The 19,823-nt window shown below is 42.3% G+C and overlaps 1 protein-coding gene and 1 long non-coding RNA gene across 2 annotated transcripts; one reads left to right on the forward strand and one right to left on the reverse strand.

The window, feature by feature from the left end:
• Positions 1–5,083: 5,083 nt before the first annotated feature.
• LOC121990848 (dirigent protein 2-like) lies at positions 5,084–5,716 on the reverse strand. The gene has a single exon (XM_042544909.1). The coding sequence runs from the start codon at positions 5,714–5,716 to the stop codon at positions 5,084–5,086; it is 633 nt and encodes a 210-aa protein (XP_042400843.1).
• An 894-nt stretch (positions 5,717–6,610) lies between these two features.
• On the forward strand, positions 6,611–10,047 carry LOC121990012. The gene is made up of 4 exons (XR_006114403.1): positions 6,611–6,770; positions 6,896–6,943; positions 9,187–9,332; positions 9,412–10,047. It is a non-coding gene; the product is annotated as an uncharacterized LOC121990012 (long non-coding RNA).
• The last annotated feature ends 9,776 nt before the right edge of the window (positions 10,048–19,823 follow it).

Raw genomic sequence — 19,823 nt, forward strand, 5'->3', positions numbered from 1 at the left:
ACTCTTCCTCCCAATCGATTAGTGGATTGATTGGGAGGGAATCACCGTCGCACAGAACTCCTCCTAATCGATTAACCGATCCATTGGGAGCCTCCAATCGATCGGGCAATCGATTCAGGTGATTTTCAGAGAGCACAGAGGTGCTCTGGATCGATCAACCGATCGATCCAAAGCCTCCCCAATCGATTGAGAGCAATTCAATCGACTAGGATCCGACTGTTGGCGCTGGATAAAGCCGTTGTGAGCGTCTTCTTCAGTAGTCCTTCGCTCGATTCTTCTGCGATCTTCACTGCGACATCTCTAGAGCTCACCGCCAGTTCTTGAGGTTTCTTGGAGCAAGGTGTTTTTGCACTTCCAAGGTCAAGAGGTGTTCCAAACAACAAGGAGAAGCTAGCTAGGGTTCATTGTATAAAATCTTGTAATATTTACTTGTATTTGCTTCTTCATTTCTTCTTGTTGTTGTGTGAGTTTGTACAAGGCTTCTCCGCCTTTGGTAGTTACCGTAAAGGAGTGTGTTTATCATAGTGGAGAGTGTGTCGCGTGTGGATCCTTGGATTAGCCACCTCTTCTTGCGGTGGATACCAAGTAAATCCTTGTGTTAGCGTTGTATTTTTATTTCTTGTTCTTTCTGCTATATATCATCACCAAGAAGCAAAAGAAGCAAGCAACGATGAGCGCGACAAGCTATTCACCTCCCCCCCCCCCTCTAGCTACATTTCGACCCTAACATTTAGAGTAAGGTCGTAGCCAAGGATAACATGCGCAACCAAAGATACGAAAGAAGGAATAATCTAAAAAACAATTATAAAGTCTTTCCAAAGGATACTTATTTTGAAGTAGTGGAGTGAGTAAACGATTGATAAGGTAGACTGCAGTTTGGATAGCATCATCCCAAAATTTAAGTGGAACCGAGGCATGATTAAGAAGAGCTAAGGCAGTTTCAACCACATGATGATGTTTTCTCTCGGCGGATCCATTTTGTTTAGGAGTGTGGGGACAAGAGACTCGATAGATGATGCTAGAGGAAGTAAGATGACGATGAAGCACTTGATACTCGCCACCCCAATCAGAATGAAGGGAGAGGATTTTACGATCAAAATAGCGCTCAACTTGTCTTTGAAAGCAACAAAAAATATCAAAGAGATCAGACTTTCGTTTCATATGAAAATTTCAAGTAAACTTGCTAAAATTGTTAATAAAATTAGCATAATAAAGAAAACCTTGATTAGATAGAATAGGAGCAGGATCCCATATATCAGAGTGAATAATTTCTAAAGGAAAACTAGAAGTGCGAGAAGAAGACACAAAAGGTAATTTATGAGATTTTACTTTCATACAAGCTTCATGTAAATGAGAAGAGGAAGCTAAAGAAATTGGTAAACCATAATGGTTAATATATTCTGAACAACACGTAGAGACTGATGACCAAGACGTGCATGCCAAGAGAATCTATTAGTGCGTTCTCCAACAAAAGCATTAGTATAGGTGGGTTGAAGATGATAAAGGCCGTCTTTAATGCTTCCTCAGAGTAGAATATTTCTTGTTGTGGGATCATTCACAAGACAATGATGAGGATGAAATTCAAAGAACACATTATCAAGAGCAAATTGACGTACAGAAAGTAAATTTTTGGTGATAGAAGGAACATGAAAAGTGTTGCGCATACGAAAAGTTCGACAACATGAGTGAAAAGATGTGTTTCTAATGTGAGTAATTTGCATACCTGAGCCATTACCTATTTGTACCATGTCGGGTCCAGCATAAGGCGAAGCTTTTGTGAGAATATTATATTCCGATGTAACATGATGAGTTGCTCCAGAATCAGGATGTCATCCTGGGTTCTCAAGAGTCGATGAAACTATATTAGGAGAGATAAAATGTGAGAATGCTCCAGAATGAGATGACTGGGCTATAGAATGACAAGAAGGTGAAGGTCGATTTGAAGATTCATGCTCTCCTTGTAAAATAGTTGGTTGTCCCAATGCTGCAGAACCACCAGTAAAATTTGAGTCAAATCTTTTAGAACATTGAATATCAATATGTCCAACTCTGAGACAAATTTGACAACTTCTCCGACTATAAGACCAATCAAATCTTCTTGAGCAATGAATACCAGTATGACCAACGATGTGATAAATTTGACATCGGTCTAAACTTTTCTTTTGGCCACCTTGATGTCATTGAGTATCTGACATTGAAAATAAATAACTTGTCCCTTGATAGTAATAGAAATTGCTGGAAGAATATTGTTGGTGCAACCTTAGGTCAAGGTTGACCTGGGTGACCCGACTCGAGTTGACCTGACTCGAGGTATATTTTGATGTTTAACAAGAATAGAGAAGTTGTATTTTGATGTTTGACAAGAATAGGAACTTGGGGGATTGTGGGTGCAACCTTTGGTCAAGGTTGACCTGGTTGACCCGACTTGAGTTGACCTGATTCGGGAAAAGTCCAAGTATGGAGACTTGGCACGGAAAAGTCCAAGCAGGGAGCTTGGCATGGGAAAAGCCCAAGCAGGGAGCTTGGCACGCGGAAAAGTCCAAGCAGGGAGCTTGGCACGGGAAAAGTCCAAGCAGGGAGCTTGGCACAGGGAAAAGTCCAAGTATGGAAGCTTGGCATGGGAGGTCGGAGAGGGCTCGGTAGCTCGTTCTCTGGACTGGATGGAGTCGGAGAGAGCTCGGTAGCTCGTTCTCCGGACTAGGTCAGAGAGGGCTCGGTAGCTTGTTCTCCGGACTAGGTCAGAGGGTCCTAGTTGGCTTGGACGGAAGTCGGAGAGGGCTTGGTAGCTCATTCTCCGGACTAGGTCAGAGAGGGCTCGGTAGCTCGTTCTCTGGACCGGGCGAAGTCGGAGAGGGCTCGGCAGCTCGTTCTCTAAACTAGGTCAGAGAGGGCTCGGTAGCTCGTTCTCTGGACCGGACGAAGTCAGAGAGGGCTCGGCAGCTCGTTCACCGGACTAGGTCAGAGAGGGCTCGGTAGCTCGTTCTCTGGACCGGACGAAGTCAGAGAGGGCTCGGTAGCTCGTTCTCTTGACCAGGAAGACGTTAGGGTTTAGGGCTGGGAAGCTCTAAAACCAACAGAGGCATTGGATCGGTCTGTTGACCGATCTAGTGATACTTTGGCTGTTTGGATCGGTCTGTCGACCGATCTAGTGATACCTTAGTTATCTGATCGGTCTCGTGACCGATCAGTAACCACACAGTAGCTCTCTGTGGGTTATCTGATCGATCGGTCTAGTGACCAATCAGTAAGAAGAGATGTGATTTAGAAAAATAAGGAGATCAATCTGTGGACCGATCCACCTATGGCCTGATCGGTCCACAGACCGATCAGGGCTCTGTAAGGACCGATCAGCCTAGGGCCTGATCGGTCCCCAGACCGATCAGATCCGTCCTGGATCGATCAGGGTGGAGCCTGATCGGTCCAGGTCTAGCCGTTGAGTCACAACGGCTAGATTTCTATGTCTTCTTTGTCTTCTTCGCAGGTTCAGTATATAAATCGAATCGAGGTTGAAGGCCTGAGAGAAGAGAAGGTGATAAGTTGCTGACTTCTTCTTGCTCCTGCGATCTGAGCTTTGCTGAGCTCTCCACTGCTGAAGCTTCGTGTGAGCTTCCCTCGGCTGGACTCCAACTGATCAGTTGCTGCTGTTGTTGGCGTCCGTGAAGTGGTTCTTTATTACCAGTCGACGAGAAGGCAAGCAAACTAGTGTTTTTACATTCATATTGTTCTTGGCTTCTTGCTTTATCTTTGTACTCCGATCTTGCTGTTGCAAGAGAGATTGTGGCGAGGTTTCTCCACCCAGAAGGAGTTTTTATTAGCCGGTTTTTCGGGGTCTCATCCACCGACGGATTGATAGGATTCGTCCACCTTACGGACACACCGAGGAGTAGGAGTATCATCTCCGAACCTCGTTATATCGTCGCGTTTAAGGTTTGATATTCTCCTGTTTCATTTCTATCTTTTATTTCCGCTGCGCTAACTAAAGTTGTAGGAAGAAACGTGAATTTGGGGTCGGCTATTCACATCCCCCCTCTCTAGCCGCATCCGAAGGTCCTAACATATAAGACCAATCAAATCTTCTTGAGCAATGAATACCAGTATGACCAACGATGTGATAAATTTGACATCGGTCTAAACTTTTCTTTTGGCCACCTTGATGTCATTGAGTATCTGACATTGAAAATAAATAACTTGTCCCTTGATAGTAATAGAAATTGCTGGAAGAATTTTCGGTGGCTGAATATAATACTTGGCACTAGAACCTTGTTGTCTAGTGGAAGCGGTAAATCAGAAGCTTGGTGGATAGTGACAACCACTTATTGTGAGCGGCAGAGTAACTTTTCAACGGCAATAAGAAAGCAGAGGGCTTTTCTGCGTTAGCTTAGGCAGCTATCGGTGGTGAATAGAAGCACTTGCTACGATGGAGATGAATAGATATAGAGAATAACAAGACTAATTAATAGGAGAATAACGTCAGGAGAAAAGGCAAAGAAAGGAGAGAAAAATAAAACTTTTACTGTTCGTGAGAAAGGAGAGAAAGAAAAGAGAAAGCAACCGTTAAAAAAAAGAATAATAAAGAGAAATTAATTAAGAAAACGAAGAAACGGAAAATGGTAGAAAAAAAAGTGGATTGGTGGAGGATCATGACTCTGATACCATGATGAAAAATAATAGATAGAGAAAAGAAATAATATAAAACTTTTACATCATCTTATTATTAAAGACAATAAACTTATTTATATAAGTTGTCCAAAATAATAATAAAAAGATTAAATAAGACATATAATCGTAATAATTATAAACATAGTAATATAATAGATTTGAAGTATTATTTTTTTTATATTGATTGTGATGACAAATATAAATATATAATAAATCTCGATTTAAATCAATTAAAAATTATTTCCATTATTATTATTATCATAAATCATAAATTATAAACCATGCATACATATATACATGGATTTCATATTATTGCATGGATTGATGAAGAAAATGTTCTATGTGAATAAATTATATAGCAAATTAATCGATCGATGCATCAAGTTGTTATATGTTTTGTTAAATATCGATATCAGGTGTCGTGTCAAAGAAATGTGATATAAGCATCGAGTCTCCCTGTGAGTGTCGTGTTGGTGCTACGAACTTCTCTCGTCCAAAGATAGCCTCTGGCATTGCGGAACCGCCCCGTGCCTCCGGTGATCGCTCGCTCGAACAGCGTCTGCAGCGGAGCCACAGGGAACGGCCCCTGAACGGCGATGGAGCTGCCGTTGTACTCGCCAGCAGTGAACACCAGCTGCAGGATGGTGAGGCCGGAGTTCTCGGCCACACTCGATCCCACTCCCATACCTTGGTTTCTCCCGACGATGGGCGAGTCGGGCTCGACCCCTTGGCGAAGGAGATTGTCGTAGACGATGAGGTTGCCGAACCCAGCCCCAGATGTGGAGCCGCGCCGCTCGACTGCATAGACGACCGTGGCGTTCGGCCCAGAGCCGAGAACTCGCTCGTGGTTGTAGAAGCGCAGGTGCAAGTAGCCGTCGGTGCCGGATTGGGCAGTGCAGAGCGACGTGAAGAACAAGACGACGACGACGACGAAGGAGCTGGATGAAGAAAGAGACGATGCCATTTGCATGGTCGTCGGATGCACGAGGTAGGCAATATTAATGCCAAGGTGAGCTATAAATAGTGCATGAATTGAAAGAGCATTGTGAAATACCATGTCGTTTACGTTATTGCATGCCTAGAGTAAATAACATAAACAATTTAGTAATAAATGGATAGTAATAAATTTTGTCAAATATCTATTAAACATATTAAGCACGTTTGCGTGCTTCTTCCGCCATGTAAAACAGAGACGAATCTGGTAAATGCTTCAAGTACAAATTTCCTAAACAAAGAAACAAAACTGTCACATATACGAAGTATGCCTAACTTCTATGTTGTTATGTTGTTATTGTTATTGTTATTATTTATTAATAGTAGTATAAATTCTCATTTAATTTGTTTTCTTAAAGCTAGCCAAATCAGGTTTCTAGGTGGAAGAGAACACAGTTTTCATCTTAACCCATACAATTAGATTATTACTTATTTCTGTATTTTTTTAAAAAATACATACGTTAAATATTTTTTGATTTAAAAATCGTTGGCTCATGTACATTACAAATGTTTATCGCCTGTCAAATACAAATAAATATTCAAGTTTCACCATCACAACATTAATGCCTCTGATCACGAGATTATATAGCTTGGAAAAATTTTAATATTCTAGAATTTTTTTATTTACCTACATTTTTAAAGAAATAAATATTGCCCGCCTTCGTATATAATTTATCCTGTAATTAATTAAACTTTGTACTACTCGTTTAACAAAAGAAAATTTGTCTTAACACTTACGCATTGCAAGTTGCAAGTAATCAACTAAATTAAAGGGGAATAAATTTAAAAGGCTTCTTTGTGTTTTATTAGTATAAAAATCGCACATGTTAGGCGATGTTTCGTGTGCGACCGTGAGCGACACGTAGACGTGACGTTGCCAACTTGATTTCCTTAAAAAAAATATTCCATTTATATATTCTCTCTCCTCTTCTGCCTTCTATTCAAAATATCGGGGAGTGAATTTTCCTAAATTCAAAATTTCCCTTGCCACTCTCTCGCTCCCTCTCGCCTTTTCCTTCGTCGTCGTCTTCCATCGCAGCTAACTGAAGCTCCCCAAACTACGCATCGAACACAGGCCTGCAGCCGGTGTAAAAACCCCCCTTTCTCCATTCTCAATCGTAAGTCTTTCCCCTCCACTGTCAGTTATTCAACTCTGTACAATTTTTTTTGCACCATATATATATCCTACTAAGTACAAGCCCTAGCTACTATGATACTAATTTTTTGCTTATATAATTTGCAGGCCAGTAACTTGCCAAACATCAATTTCATCAGTATTTCATAACCAATGGTAATTCATTTTATTGTAAGTTATAATTCTCGACTGTGATCCTTAAGGAATATTAGAAGGAAGAATTTATGCTACAATGTGCAAAGCCAACGCCTGCTACAACGCCTGTAGCCACTTGGATAGTTAGCTGCTGCAAGTTGTAGAAGCTATTTCGACAGTTAACTACTACACCTTGTAGCAGCTAATTGTCCATGTAAGTGCTACAACATGTAGCAGCCACTTGGTAAAACATTTTTGTAACAGCTATATTTTCTTACAGATATTACCCCTAAAAATATTTTTGTTATGTATATCAACATGGTAAAAAAATATTTAAAATTAGTTTTGTTGCTTATAGTCGTTAACTTGGAATGTTACCTGCTACAACGTTGTAGTAGCTATTTCCACAGTGATAGATGCTACAACGTTATAGCAATTACATTCCAAAGTGGAAGTAGCTGCTACAACATTGTAGCAATTATGTTCCAGAATGTAAGTAGCTAAATCGATGGTTAGATGCTACAATGTTGTAGCAGCTACTTGGAATGATAGTTGCTACAACATTGTAGCAGCTATCACTTTGGAACTAGCTGCTACACCTTATAGCAATTAACTTGGAATGTTAGCTGCTACAACGTAGTAGCAGCTCTTTCTTTGTTTATGCTCAACAAGATGTTGCTCTGCATTTTCAAGCAATAATAGATCATATCAATCTCAGTTTTTTATTTAGATCAATTAAATGAGCTTCTACATGTTATTTCAGTTAATGTATAAATAGTTAGAAGTTGTTACACGTTGCAACAGCTACTACAACACGTTGTGCCAGCTAGTCGTCAGAAGTAGCTATAATGTGTAGCAGCTTCTTAAGAGTAGTTGCTGCGACGTGTAGCAATTAATACATATTAGTTGCTGCACATTATAACAACTACTCCAAAATAGCTGATATAATATGTAGTAGCTACTCTTGATCTCCAAACAACCTTTTCTTACCAATTATCTTTTTGTAATTATTGTGTAAAAATATATTATGCAATTACCTTTTTACCCTCATCGGCCAAAGTTTTACCCTCGAAACTCGCCGTGTGATAAATATTTTGAAAAAATTTCATTGATAGTAGATCGGTGGCCCACGGTGTCTTCGTTAATCAATTCCACCACGACGACTTGTTTCTCATCCAAATAATCGCCTCCATCATAAGTATTGTGTTAGGGGTTTAAAGTTTTGATTCTTCTCATTTTGTTTAGGGGTTTGAATTTTTAGGGTTTTGATTCATCTCCTAGCTGCTACAATGGTGTTTAATGATTATATGCCTTTGGATTGAAGATTTACTTTGAGCGAATAGAGGGTTTAAAAAATGTTTATCTTTGTTATAGCATCTACTGTCGCATAGGCTACAACAACGTCGTGAAACCCTAATGATTGATACAACATCGTTAAACCCTACAGTCCTGATTGACTTCTCATTATTATCGTAGCTACTTAACCCTAACTACTACACCGTGATCAGTACCCATGTTGTAGCAGCTACTGATCGCATTATACTACCTAGGAGAAATTATAGACATTGTAATGTATCATATTATGGTTAAAAAATAACAGTGTAATGTATCATATTATGGGTGAAAACTAACTACATTGTAATAAAGCCAACTAAGTATCACTAAGATCATATGTATTTGTTTGACAGAATTAAATGGCGAGCCAGTGAACTTCTACTTTCCGTGCATATCGTAAGAAAGTGCATTCGAAAAGTAATTACCCTCACTTCAAAAGTTTTTTTATCATCACTACACATAAATGATCAGCAGATGGAGTTGATCAATGGAAGCCCATTTGCATGGGCAGTAGCCATACTTGAAATTGCAAACATATGAAGCCTTATATAAAATATGTTGACAATTGAGACGTTCAAACCAGATGTTTTATCTTTCATAATAAGGAGGTTTGCTTCACTAGGAAAGATGTTTCATTGATTCTAGGACTCCCAGGCAAAGGCGATGAAGTAAATTTACAGCAGCATGCAGCCACACCCCACTATTTCTTCAACACTTCAGTAATGTAGAGTGGAGTGTACACAGAAGGAACTAAAGAACAAGATGATCAACCTCAGCAAACAACCTTTATTTGTTGAAACTGATACTCTCTTTTGCTAATTTTTAATATTATATTTCTTTGTTTGTGTTTTTATTTACTATTACTAGCAATATATCTAGATTACCAATACAATCACTAATAGATTGCGTATATGATCTTGCTAATTTAGGTAAACATAATTGGTGTAATGCTATATATGACTATATAAGCCCACAATTGGGGCCCATTGGTGTGATGCATTTACAGAGGCCGAAGCCAGAGGGCCTTGAGGGAAATCTAGTTCCTATACTCAAAGGGTTCACACATCTCCTTGCTGTAAGTTCTTCAATTTAATGATAGACTCATATAATTTATGCATAAAATTTCTTATTTAACCATTTTTATTGTATTGCAGGTGTGGATGTGTGAACATGTCAGAATAATGCATCCTTATAGACAACATGCCCTTCCAAGAATATGCAGATGAAAGTGGTCAGGCTTCCGTGTGGAGACAATAAAGTTTAAGATCGTATAATTACCTGCGACCAAACTAATTGTTGATTTAACTCCATCAGATCTAGAGATACATCTTCTCACAAATAAATCTCTAGTAGATATTGTGGAGCATATAGATCAACAAATTGTTGAGGGGTTTATACAATCAATTTCTGAGGAAAATCTTAAACAAGTTCCTGAGCAATTTCCTGAACAGGCAACCGAAGCTCTGGAAAATCCAGAATAAGTTCCAAACAATTTCCTGAACAGACAGCTGAAGCTCAGGAAAATCTTGAACAAGTTTCTTAGCAATTACTGCAGAATATATTCAGGAGAAAGAGGCTTGTACAAATTTTCAAGCAAGGGAGGGCGAAATTGATCATTTGGAGTCTATGGTTGAGGGCAAAGACAAAATCATTGCCTAGATGGAGGCTAGAATTAGTGAGTTAATTGTGTTGGAACCTCAAGGTTGTTTTGGTGTGATCAACAAGTTAAGTTAGGTCCTGTGTGTTTCTAACCTTGTGTCTAAGTGTGCAGGAGCTTAGGAGCACAAGTACTCTAGCGAAAAACGTAGCTAGCAAGAAGGACGACACGTAGTGCGTCCGAGGGACGAGGTGCTGGGGAAGAGTACCCCGGTGGACGAGAAGGAAGCGTGCGGTGGTTCCGAGGGACGAAAGCCGGAGCGAAAGATTGCTCGGGGAGCAAGAGACGCAGCTAGCGAGAAGGTCGACACGGGGTGCGACCGAGGACGAAGACTGCGGATGAGTAAGTTGGTGGATGAGAAGGAAACATGCGGCGATTCCAAGAGATGAGAAGCCGGAGCGGAAGGCTGCTTGAGAAGACCGGAAGTTGGGTTCGGGTGAGCCCTTTTCTGGAAGGCCGAGATCACCCAAGCGAGTGGATCCGGAGTTGAAGACCCGGACCGAAGTGGACTAAACCAGAGCGAAGGTCCCGACGGAGAAAAGTCAACTCCTGTTGACTATGGTGCTCCGGGCGCCCGGAACCATTCCGGGTGCCCAGAACAGCCCGGGGTGCCAGGAATGGCTCCGGGCGCTCGGACCTTGAATTCTGACCAGATCACGTCAAACGAGATCTGAACGTTGGGGATAAAGTTTTATCCCCCCCAGGGCACCCGAAACCCTTCCAGGGGCCCCGAGCAAGGCTATAATATAGCCTTGATCCAGAAGCTTTTTAACGAACTCCAAGTAATCATTTCCAATGCTTGTATGCTTTAGAGTTGTAGGTAAGCTTCTATTTTTTGTGCCTAAACGCTATAAGAGGTTTCTCCGCCTGAAGGAGTTTTTTAGTGTTTCAACTTCCTTGGATTAATAACCACATCGGTTGTAACCAAGTAAACACTCGTGCCTCTTCCTTTATGTTTTATTTCTTTTATATTGTTATGCAAGTGTTAGCTTGAAGAGTTCGAGGAAGGGTTGTTTGTTTTTGTGTTTATAGGGCTATCCAACAACCCTCTCCTAGCCGACCGCAATGGTCCTACAAGTGGTATCAGAGCCGAGACGTCTCAGAAGGACTAACCGCCGTCTGTAGCAACAAAATGATGGTCGGAGCTAGTGACTACCCACCAGTATTTGAGGGGGAGTTTTCTTCCTGGAAGCAACAAATGGAGGTATATTTGAATTTAGATTTTGGTATTTCTTTAATATTGAAATGTGGTTATGAAGAACCGAAGAACACGAATGGAGAAGAAATCGATTTACGCCTTTGGACCAACAAACAACGTAACGAATCAATGGCAAATGGATGGGCAGAATTTCATCTTCTAACCGTAATACCAAATGAAGATCTCGACTGAATCGACGAATATAGAAGCAAAAAAGAACTTTGGAAAAAATTCTTGAAGCTCTACGAAGAACCTTTGGAAGCTGATGACTCAATAGACACCGAGCCACCGACAGAATAGTCCGAGACCGAAGAAATTGCCAAGATAGCAATCATAGCAGAAGACCCACCTACAGATGAAGAAAGCTCATTCGAGATGAGCATCGAGAAAGGGAGAGAGTCTTCAGAAAGGAAGCAATTCAATAGGGGGAGAACCAAGGGCCGACGAGGTAAGTAAGGTATGACCTCTACCTTCTGAACAATTGATTAAAACAATCAAAAAATTGCCAGAAGATTTTTTCGAATCAGAAATTGAATCATCGAAAGAGTTTTTCGGATTAGAAAATCAATTGTCAAACTTATCTTGCAAATTAGAGATATTATCAAAAAAATTCTTTGAATTGCAAAATGTTTCGATGAAAGATTCTTACAAATTACAAAATATTTTGATAAAAGTATTTTGCAAGTTAGAAATACTGCCAAAAGATTTTTGCAAATTACAAAGTATTTTGACAAAAGAATTTTGTGTATTGCAAAACTTTTTTTCGAAAGAATTATGCAAATTAGAAATATTGTCGAAAACTCTCTTCGAATATTTTTTTCGAATTACAAATTACTTTCTCGAAAGAGTTTTGTGAATTAAAAACTAAAATATCATTAAGTAATAATGAGTTGAAAGAATTTCAAACAATAGCTTGTCGATTAAAGATTCTCGTCAAACTAATAATAGAAATTAACATGATACAATTTTCTACATGTTTAATACTGTCTGCTTTAAATCTGAAAAATGGTGATCTAAAAAATAATGAAAGATTGAAATGAAAATTTAGATATCTAGCAGTAACTTGAGAATGAATTTTATTTAAATAAAAAAAATAATAAGTCAAAAGTTGTTTAAGTTAGAAATTTCTGCTTTAAATCTTCAAAAGTAATTTTTTTTAGAAATTTCTCAAATTTTTGTGAAAAATTACTTAACATTTTATATGATGTTTTGAGATTACTTCTGTGAAAATTATTACAAAATTTTCAAAGTTCTTAAATTTTTTTTAACCCTTAGATTTTTTCTTGCAAACCCCATTTTTTGTATGATCAAAGGGGGAGAGAAAAAGTATAAGTCTAGGGGGAGGTAGACAAATTTTTGCACTAAATCGTAAAATTAATTCTTTCTATCTTTTTGCACTTAAATTGCAAATTAAGTTAGATTTATTTTAAGTCTAATTTTAACCCTAACTTAACTTGGGTTGATCACACCAAAAAGGGAGAGATTGTTGGAACCCCAAGGTTGTTTTGGTTTGATCAACAAATTAAGTTAGGTCCTGTGTATTTCTAACCTTGTGTCTAAGTGTGTAGGAGCTTAGGAGCACAGGTACATAAGCGGAAGACGCAGCTAGCGAGAAGGACGACAAGCAGTGCGTCCGAGGGACGAGGTGTTGCGGAAGAGTACCCCGATGGACGAGAAGGAAGCGTGCAGTGGTTCCGAGGGACGAAAGCCGGAGCGAAAGATTGCTCGGGGAGCAAGAGATGCAGCTAGCGAGAAGGTCGACACGGGGAGCGACCGAGGGATGAAGACTGCGGATGAGTACGCTGGTGGACGAGAAGGAAACACGCGACGATTCCGAGAGAAGAGAAGCCGGAGCGGAAGGCTGCTCGAGAAGACCGGAAGTTGGGTTCGGGTGAGCCCTTTTCCGGAAGGCCGAGATCACCCAAACGAGTGGATCCGAAACGAAGGTCCCGACGGAGAAAAGTCAACTCCTGTTGACTATGGTGCTCCGGGCGCTCGGAACAATTCCGGGCGCCCGGAACAGCCCGGGGCGCCCGGAACAGCCCGGGGCGCCCGGAATGGCTCTGGGCGCCCGGACCTTGAATTCTGACCAGATCGCGTCAAACGCGATCTGAACGTTGGGGATAAAGTTTGTTCCCCCCCAGGGCGCCAGGAACCCTTCCAGGCGCCCCGACCAAGGCTATAAATATAGCCTTGGTCCAGAAGCTTTTTAACGAACTCCAAGTAATCATTTCCAACGCTTGTATACTTTAGAGTTGTAGTTAAGCTTCTATTTTCTGTGCCTAAACGCTATAAGAGGCTTCTTTCCCTGAAGGAGTTTTTTAGTGCTTCAACTTTCTTGGATTAACAACCACATCGGTTGTAACCAAGTAAACACTCGTGCCTCTTCCTTTATGTTTTATTTCTTTTATATTCTTATGCAAGTGTTAGCTTAAAGAGTTCGAGGAAGGGTTGTTTGTTTTTGTGTTTACAGGGTTATCCAACAACCCCCTCCTAGCCTGCCGCAACGGTCCTACAAATTGCTCAAAATAAAATCTGTGCCAGTGATTTAGAAATTTCAATATCTTCCAAGGATAAAATAATTGATGAAAAGCACAAAATTATAGATGTAAAAGATAAAATTATAGTAGAGCAAGAGAGAAAAATCCAAGATCTTCAAAGTCAATTGCTTGCCAAGGATATAGTAGCATTACCTTCCAATCGGCCAATAACAAGGTCAAAGAGGAGTGCTACAAAGAGAATCACACCCCCACTTGCAAAAGAGATTAAGGGAGTGCCCTTGGCCAAAAGAATTTAAAAAGTCACTTTCTAAGATGAGCATGAGACATAGATGACCAAGGGTGAAGGAGAGGAAAATATTGAACTTCTTGTTAAAGTTCAAGATGCCCTTGTCTCATCTACTAATGTAGCTACTATATCTTCATCATCTAAACTCTTGTATATGCTTGTCAAACAAAAATCCAAACTCATAAAGGTACAGTTTAGGTTGGTTAATGATAAATTAGGTTATACTTCTATTGTGAACACAAGGATAAATTACATTGGAATTATCTTTTTATTATATAGTCAAACAAACATTTCATATTATTGAATAAAATCAACCATGGCTTATTTAGAAGTTGCTATAACACATTTAATTTATGTAACTGCTCCAATTATAGCAGCAATAGGCACTATTGTTATAAAACATAATTTATGGACATTGATCCGGTGGTAAGGTGGGGCCCCACCCCGCAAGGGGTTAGCACCACGCGGAGGGTCAAAGTCAAGGCAGTCAATGCCCCCAGGCTAGCGTCTGACCGGGTACCCCCCTCAGTCTAAGGAATGGCTTGTTCGATGTTACCACAGCTCGGTCTCGCACCGAGCTTTCGACGCTCAAAGACCCAGTATCACCAAGGCAGGTGCCGACCGGCGGGACATGTGCCAGGCGGACATCCCGATCGGCCAAAGATTAGATCACAACCAATGAAACGGAAACACGACCTAGCAAGCCTAGACAGTGGAAGTAGCCGAATGACCAACTCGCTTGGCCCAGACAGCGGAAGTAGTCGAGAGGCCTCCCCGCTCGGCCTAGATAGTGGAAGTAGCCGAGTGGCCTCCCCGCTCGGCCTCGACAGCAGAATTAGCCGAGTAGCCCACCCACTCGGCCCACTAGCAGAGAAAGGCAGGATCGACTGATATCCTCCTCGAGACCCATGTCGCAGACAGACAGCATGGTCGACAGCATGATCAGGCAGAGAATTGTACGACGGAAACTTCCACTATCTTGTCAGGATATGCTCGGGCTGTTGAGGTATGGTGTCAGGTACACTTTTCTGACACGTCCTATTAGGGAAATCTTAAGATGTGTGCATGCCTCGAGGAGTGTGCATGCGCACCCCTAGGAGCCCTATATAAAGGACCTTGAGCTTCGACGAAGGTATGAACATTCTACTATTGCTATAGTTACGCTGCCACTTTCGTTTCTTTGCTTGCTTGTTGCTTTCGCCGGAGATCTGACTTGAGCGTCGAAGGGCAATCGCCAGGGAACCACTCCCTGGCTCAGCATTGACGCTTTTTATGCTTACATGCTAGTCGGATCGGAGGTCCACGCATGGTCAATAGGAGCGCCACATCCACATCGTCCGTCACCTCAACTCTCGGACATGATAAAATTTGGTGCCGTGTGTGGGAACACACCTACATCCGAGCTGAGAGGATGAAAGAAGCTGGACGACTTCACACGGTGACGCTCACTCAAGAGGAGCTCGACGCACTTGTATAATCGGGAGCGACAAAATTAGTCGAGCAGCAGCAACAAAGAGCGCTAACCGATCGGCTGGCTCAATAAGCAACATCGGCCTCAGGAGGCCGAGCGGCCCATGAAGACCGACCAGAGGAATTGTCCATCTGGGGGCAGAATAAAGGGACGATTGACACTCACGGGGAGGCTCCACCCGTGCGTATTCTATTCCACCGAGCCTTGTTTCAAATGCCCTTCGAGATTGCTCAAGCCAATCAAGGAAGGGACTCTTCTTCAGATGAAGCACCCATGCGGTATGCAAGGAAAGGCAAGGCGCCCCGAGCTGATTCGTCGCCCGAGCGGATCAACCGCCAGTTCTCCGAGGCAATCCTACAAGATTCGCTGCCAAAGAACTACGCTCCCTTGACGATCGGAGAATATAATGGGTCGACCGATCAGCCATCAACGACCACTCGGGCCCTGGGCCTAAGGAGCATGGCCACATCAAGAAGCAAGGCCACACGCCGTTCAGCATGTGGCCTCCGGGTGCCCAAAACCAAAAGGAAAGGTATGGACCCCCCATGTTCTATTCCTTCCATCAGTCAGTGACCCACAATACCCGCGACTATCGCGGATTCAACTTAGTCGCCCAACCGACACCCAGAAGTTATCACTGTTCGTCTCCCTCTCCTGACCGGTGACACAGGCACCACGGTGCCGAACGACAAGAGGAAGTAAGGAGATCATCGTAGCAACCCCATCGAAGGAGCACCAAGCCCGACCGAGTTGCACGTGAGCAAAGTAGACCGTCCGCTTGGGAGGAGGAGAACAGGAGCAATGCGGTGCGAGGCAAGATCAACATTATAATTGGAAGACTGACCAGCGGAGACTCCAACCGAGCCCAAAAATCATACGCTCGGCGGCTAGAGATACACGCCATTGGCTGCAGCAGGGAGAATGCGAGCGGGCCCGAGATTAGCTTCGACCCCAAGGATCTCGAAGGAGTTGAAGTGCCGCACGACGACGCCCTCATTATTTGAGCGGTAATTACAAACTACACCATTCACCGTGTATTCGTTGACACAGTCAGCTCGGTCAATATCATTTTCAAGAAGGCATTTGATTAACTTCAAATCGATCGGGGCGAGTTGCTACCGATGACAACCCCGCTGTACAGGTTCATCGGCAATGAGGTCCAGTTGATCAGCCAAATCAAGCCGGCCATATCACTTGGAGAGGATCCTCTCCGAAGGATGAGGGGCACAAACTTTATCGTGGTAGACGTCCCCTCAACCAACAATGCTATTTTGGGCCGACCGACCCTCAATGAATTTCGAGCGGTCGTCTCAACCTTCTGCCAGAAGATCAAGTTCCCAGTGGAAGATCGGGTAGGAGAGGTAAAGGGTGATCAGTTGGCCGCTCAGCGTTGCTATGTCGAGATGGTCAAGATGGAGGCGAAGTTCGCATGGAAAGTACCCCTGCTGGAGGTAAACGCCGTAATTGAAAAGTCCCCTACTTTGGTTTACAAGGAGAAGGAAGAAGTACAGATCCACCCAAGCTAAGCGGAAGCAACTACCTTCATTGCCGTCGATCTGGAGGCCGAGTAGAAAGCTGAGCTGATCACATGTCTCCAGCAGAACCACGGCGTGTTCATATGGTCGACGCATGAACTACCCGGCATCTCCCTGAACGTCGCCCAACACGAGTTGTACGTCTGACCGGATGCTCGGCCAGTAAAGCAGAGGAAGAGAGATTTTAGTGCTGAGTAGAATTTGATCATTCAAGCAGAGATAGAAAAGCTCCTGGAGGCCGACCACATACGTGAAGTTAGTTCCCGAGCTGGCTTGCAAATGTGGTGCTGGTCTCCAAGCCCGGGAATAAGTGGAGGGTTTACATCGACTTCCGGGACCTCAATAAGGCTTGCCCAAAGGACTTCTACCCCCTACCTCAGATCGACCAGATTGTGGACTCCACTGCCGGATGCGAGTTGATATGCATGCTGGACGTGTATCAAGGATACCATCAAGTGCTGCTCGCCCGGGAAGATCAAGAGAAGGTCAGCTTCATCACAACCGATGGTATGTACTACTACAATGTTATGCCGTTTAGACTAAAGAATGCTGGAGCCACATATCAAAGGTTGATGAACAAAGTGTTTTGGCGACAGATCGGCCGCAATATGGAGGTATATGTGGATGATATACTAATTAAGTCCCTCCGAGCTGCTGATCTATGTGCAGATGTCACGGAGATGTGCCAAACATTGAGGACGTACGAGATCAAGATAAATCCAAACAAGTATCTGTTCAGCGTGAAGAGCGGGAGATTTCTGGGCTACATCATTACCGATCGGGGAATCGAAGCAAACCCTAGCAAGCTGAAGGCGTGTTCGCTCTCCGCAAGTGTACGGAAATGTCGCAAGTAATATAAAAGATTATCGTATCCACAGGGACTGGAATAAGCACTAGAAATGTCTCAATGCGAATTAGCCAAACAACTATCCAATCGTTTCAAAAGTAAAGTAAGGTAAACAAATCTAATCTTAAAGATCAACTAACAAGAGTTTAGTGTTTTGGGGTATGATAAAGGGAGATTCTAGGAGTTTCGGTTTCTTTGTATGATTTCTCGAATGTAAATGGTTCACCAATTCTTATCCCTCAATTGCCAAACATGTAGAAAGTTGCCGGTTCTCTCTTGCAATAGACAACCGGCTAAGGACTGAGAAATGTATCTAAATAGGATTAATTAGACATGAACCTATGTTGTCCTTACACAGAAGTGCACCTATTACTATGCCTTCCTCGGATATCAACGTAGAAGCCCACGACTTATCAATCTATCAAGATACAAGAAACTAATCACAAAATCCATCCTACTCTCTTGAATATTCCTATTTCCTCTTCAAGATTGTCTCTCAAACGTCCTTACACGGGCTTGCACCTGTCACGTGGATCCCTCGGATGATCGAGTGAGAGTTTATCTTTACAAAGTCCATAAGAAATTCAAACAATTAATCAAGAATGAGAATTAAGCACAAATCATCTTTAATCGTTCAAGATCCAATTGATACAAGCAAGATAATGTCATTGAAACAAGAGAATGGCAAATCCATAAGAGATTACATCAATCCATCATACAAATACTCCCTTCATCCTAGAATACAAGATCTACTCCATGAATCAAGGAAGGAAACCCGAAGAAATAGAGAATATAAGCATTCCTTAAATCCCCAATCCAAGAAAACAAGATAAGGGGGAAAAGAGAAGACTTATCTACGAAGAAGCTTCGTTTTCGGATCCAATCCTCGCTCCGGAGCCGAAATCGCCAAGAACTCCCCTTGAATCGCCCAGAAATCCTCCCAAGAATGGGAGGAAACCACCAAATCTTGCCTTCTCCCAAAGGGGGAGAGATCCCCTTTCAATTCATGAAGGAGGGTTTAAATAGAGGAGGGAATCGGGCGCCACACGGCCCCACGGCCCTGTGAGATTCACACGGTCATGTCCGATTCCTTCTCGCCAACTGCACTGTGGTTCACACGCCACACCGCTTAGTCTCTCGAATGCTACACGGCCGTAGTGTGCACACGCCACACCGCTTAGTCTCTGAAACCTCACACTGCGTAGATCCACACGGCCATGTAAGGCTTCACTCTGGTTTGGTTCAATCTTGACACTACTTGGTGAAGTTCACACGCCATGTCATTCTCCACTTCTGGTGCCAAACTCCACACGGCCCGACCTCCATACCAGTGCAGGGCCGTGTGAGGTACACGGCCCGGTGCTTTCTCCCCTTGTTTCCTCCAATGCTTGCCCAAGGATGTAGATTCTTCACCAAATCGACTCCTGTGTACAGAAAATGCACAAAAAGCAGATCTCCGAACCAAAAGAGTAAATATGCTAAAAGGAAAGATGGAAGTATAAAAATGCATAGATCAAGCATACTCAAAATATGTAAATGTGCGTAAAAACATGCATAAAAGAGTATATAATCTACGCACATCACACCCCCAGACTTAAACCTTTGCTTGTCATCAAGCAAAATGCCGCAGTCTAAATTCATATGTTCTACAACACATTCATAAAACCTAGTGCACTTTCCTAACTCTATCAAAAAGTTTCATTAGAAAGCATGATCATAGAAACAAGTAAAGTATGGTTCAAGCATAAGAATCCTGTGCACAGTGTAAAAGTAACTCAACACTCTTCAAGTTTCAATCCATGTCCTAGTCAAGTCGTCATTAAATTTGAATTCCTAGTGTTTCCAGTGAAAGACAAGTAACCAGTGATAGGCACTTACTCACCATTCACTTGGTTCATATTTCTCAACTAACCCAAGGTCTCAAAGGTGTGCTCCATCTCAAGAGAAGTTAAACAGTCATTTCCCCAGTAACCTAACTCGGTCTCAAAGGGGTGACTTGCTAGATTCCACTCATGACAACTGTTTTTTATATCCCTTATTTTTTTTTTTTAATAAGTGTTTGCATTGTGCA

Source organism: Zingiber officinale, chromosome 6B (genome assembly GCF_018446385.1).
Source record: "Zingiber officinale cultivar Zhangliang chromosome 6B, Zo_v1.1, whole genome shotgun sequence".
Taxonomy (NCBI): Eukaryota; Viridiplantae; Streptophyta; class Magnoliopsida; order Zingiberales; family Zingiberaceae; genus Zingiber; species Zingiber officinale.

Coding starts and splice junctions, on each gene's coding strand:
- LOC121990848 (XM_042544909.1), bottom strand. CDS start 5,716: ATGGTATTTCACAATGCTCTTTCAATTCATGCACTATTTATAGCTCAC.